General features: G+C 68.2%; 1 protein-coding gene across 1 annotated transcript in view; it reads left to right on the top strand.

Moving 5' to 3' along the window:
- The window catches only part of FRMD1 (FERM domain containing 1), an 18299-nt gene that overhangs the window by 10668 nt on the left and 4802 nt on the right, over nt 1-2829 (top strand). Inside the window, exons 4-7 of the mRNA XM_011377478.1 lie at nt 448-634; nt 732-887; nt 1524-1589; nt 2347-2521. Of these exons, the coding sequence (XP_011375780.1) occupies nt 448-634; nt 732-887; nt 1524-1589; nt 2347-2521 (584 nt within the window). The remainder of the gene's footprint in view (nt 1-447; nt 635-731; nt 888-1523; nt 1590-2346; nt 2522-2829) is intronic.

The following is a 2829-nucleotide window of genomic DNA, read 5'->3' as shown; positions in this document are numbered from 1 at the left end:
GGCAGGTGAGCGGGGCCCGTGTCTCTGGGAATTCGCTGCACAGGGGCAGGGGGGCCGGTGGCCCCATGAGCCTTCTGAGGTGGAGCTGTGAGAGGTTCTGCGGAAGGTTCCGGAGAGCGGGGTGTGAGTGTGCGGAAGGTTCCGGAGAGCGGGGTGTGACTGCAGAAGGTTCTGGAAGGTGGAGTGTGACTGCGTGGAAGGCTGACCACTGCGGCCGGGCTGTGGGGATGCCGGAGGCCCCCCCTGGCTGGGGAAGGAGGTGACTTTGGCACAGGGTCCTCAGGGACAGGAGTGACCGACAGCAAGTTCACCTGTGCCGGCCCTGGGAAGCGGCCGGGTGTGACAGGGGCGTGACGACCTGGAGGGCAGGGAGGGCCTGGGGCTGTGGAGGGCAGGCCGGGGACAGCAGGAGCCGGCCCCTCATGAGGACCGCCTGCTGCCTCCCAGGGACAAGGTGGCCCGGCACCTGTACTACTGCCACCTGAAGGAGCGAGTGCTGGGGTCCCAGTGCGCCCACCGCGAGGAGGCCTACTTCCTGCTGGCCGCCTACGGGCTACAGGCCGATCTGGGCAACCACCGCGAGCGGGCCCACGTGGGGCGCTACTTCGAGCCGCAGGCCTACTTCCCGCAGTGGGTGAGGCCGTGGTGGGGTGGCGGGCGGCGGGGCGTGGGGCGGCGGGCGGCGGTGGGCGGCGGGCAGGGCTGACAGGCTGCGGCTCCTCCATCCTCAGATCATCGCCAGGAGGGGCAGCGCCTACATCCTCAGACATGTGCCCGCCGTGCACCGCGAGCAGCGGGGCCTCAGCCCCCAGGAGGCCGTGCTGCGCTTCATCAGGGAGGCCTGCCGGCTGGAGGACGTGCCCGTCCACTTCTTCAGGCTGTTCAAGGTCAAGCCTTGTGGCCGCTGGGCACGTTAGGGCTCAGGCTGCCTCGGAGCTGCCTCAGCCAAGGTCCCCAGATGAGCGGCATTGGGCAGCCCGGACTCTGACACCAGGACAGGAGGACAGTGTCCCCATGGCCGACCCATGCCCAGACGCTGACCCCAGGATGGAGGGACGTGCAGTAGCGTGTGGGCTGCCATCTGAGTGGTGGTGAGCGGTGGTGGCACCGCTGTCCCCTGTGTGCCCCGTGTGCACGGCTACACCTGCGGGGAGTGTCCTGGAACCCAGCCCCCTCAGCTTCCTGCGGTGAATGCTGCCCCACCCAACGTGGGGACAAAGGGACTGTGTGAAGGGTGGCGTCTGCTACTCTCCCGCCGGTGTCCAGGGCAGTGTGACACTTGTTCTGTAGGGACGTCGGGCTGAGAGCCTGTCAGTGGGGCCTACAGAGCTCACGACCGTATCCAGGCAGTGGAAGTCTGAGAAGGTGACGAGGCAGGGACAGGGGACAATGACGAGACAGGAACAGGAGACAACGGGCCTCCTGTCGGAGGGGGTGGAAAGGGCCTGGGGTGGCCCCGCATGGCCCTGGGGAGCGCAGCCACCGCGCACAGGGTCAGACCCCTGACGTAGATGTCCTTGTAGGATAAGAAGGAAGACAGAGCTACCATTGTGCTGGCACTGACTCCCAAAGGGATGCGCATCTATCAGGTGACCAGGGGGACACCAGAGCCCCTCCCGCCGAGGGCCCTGCTGCGCCTGCCGCCCTGGGGCCCGCCCTGGGGACACGGACTCCGCTGTCTTGCAGGAGGTGACTGGCGCCCTGCAGCTGCTCTACGACTTCCTCTGGGCCCACATTGGGAAGCTGGCGTTCCTGGTGCGTATCAGGTGGGGTCGCAGTGGGACGGGTCTTAACCACCAAGAGCCCAGGGGAGCCGGGCAGAGCCTGCCCTCCAGGCCGTCTACTGGGCCCCGCGTCCTCCGCCAGACCCCGCGCCTGGGTGTCCCGGGCCTGGCGCTCTGCCCCAGGACGAGCTGGCACCAGGCCACCTTCTGGCTCCCACATGGAGCACGTGAAAGGAAATGAGGCGGAGGTCACAGAAACGCACAGCTGTGGCCACCATGCAGTCACCCTGGCCCAGGCCTGGCCCTGGGAGCAGAAGGGCAGGGATAGTGAGGGCCACCAGGCCAGGTTGGCCGTTTCTCTGGACGGTGAACCCGAGGCCTGGGGTCCAGTCCCGCTCCCGTGCGCCCCGCCCCGATGGCCAAGGGGACGTGTCCCGCGTGCTCGTAACAGAGTGTAGGGTGATGTGTGCCCTTCGCTGCCCGCAGAGAAACCGCCCGCACATGCAAATCAGATTCGCAGTCAGCAGTGGCCGCTGCCCAGGTCGGGGTGGCCGCCGCCCGCTGGAACCCACGCTCCTCTCCTCTGGTTTCCCCGACCACATCCCGTCTCCTCCTCGCTCAGGGGAAGACGTTGGAGATCCGGCCGGACGGGCTGCCTGCGGCCCGCAAGCTGGTGTACCACACGGGCTGTGCCGCCCGCGCCCGCCACCTGCTGCGGCTGCTCCGCACCAGCCACCAGCGGCACCTCGCCCTGCGGCCCACGCTGCAGAGGCTGCAGCAGCTGGAGGAGGAGCGAGGTGGGCACCGCGTGTCCTCCCTGACTGTGACCCCACCCCCCCGGTCTGGGCTCCTGGAGGACCCCCGACCTCCCCCTGCCCATCGGCTCAGGGCACCGCAGCCGTTCACACCTGTTCTCCCATTGTGGGGCATGGCCTCTTGGCTCCTGTGTCCCCCCCAGACCTGGTTGGAGGGCGTGGTGGTGACCTCCATCCTTCCAGCTCTCCTGGAGCCCATTTCTAAAGATGAGGGCCGGGGGAGGTGTGGATTCTGGGGAAGGATTCTCCAGGAGCCGGCCAGAGGGCCGAGGGCCGGAACCCCGGGCTGC

The sequence above is a fragment of the Pteropus vampyrus genome, unplaced genomic scaffold (genome assembly GCF_000151845.1).
Source record: "Pteropus vampyrus isolate Shadow unplaced genomic scaffold, Pvam_2.0 Scaffold312, whole genome shotgun sequence".
NCBI lineage: Eukaryota > Metazoa > Chordata > Mammalia > Chiroptera > Pteropodidae > Pteropus > Pteropus vampyrus.
The sequence above is the reverse complement of the archived record's forward strand: the minus strand, read 5'-3'. Positions and strand labels throughout refer to the sequence as shown.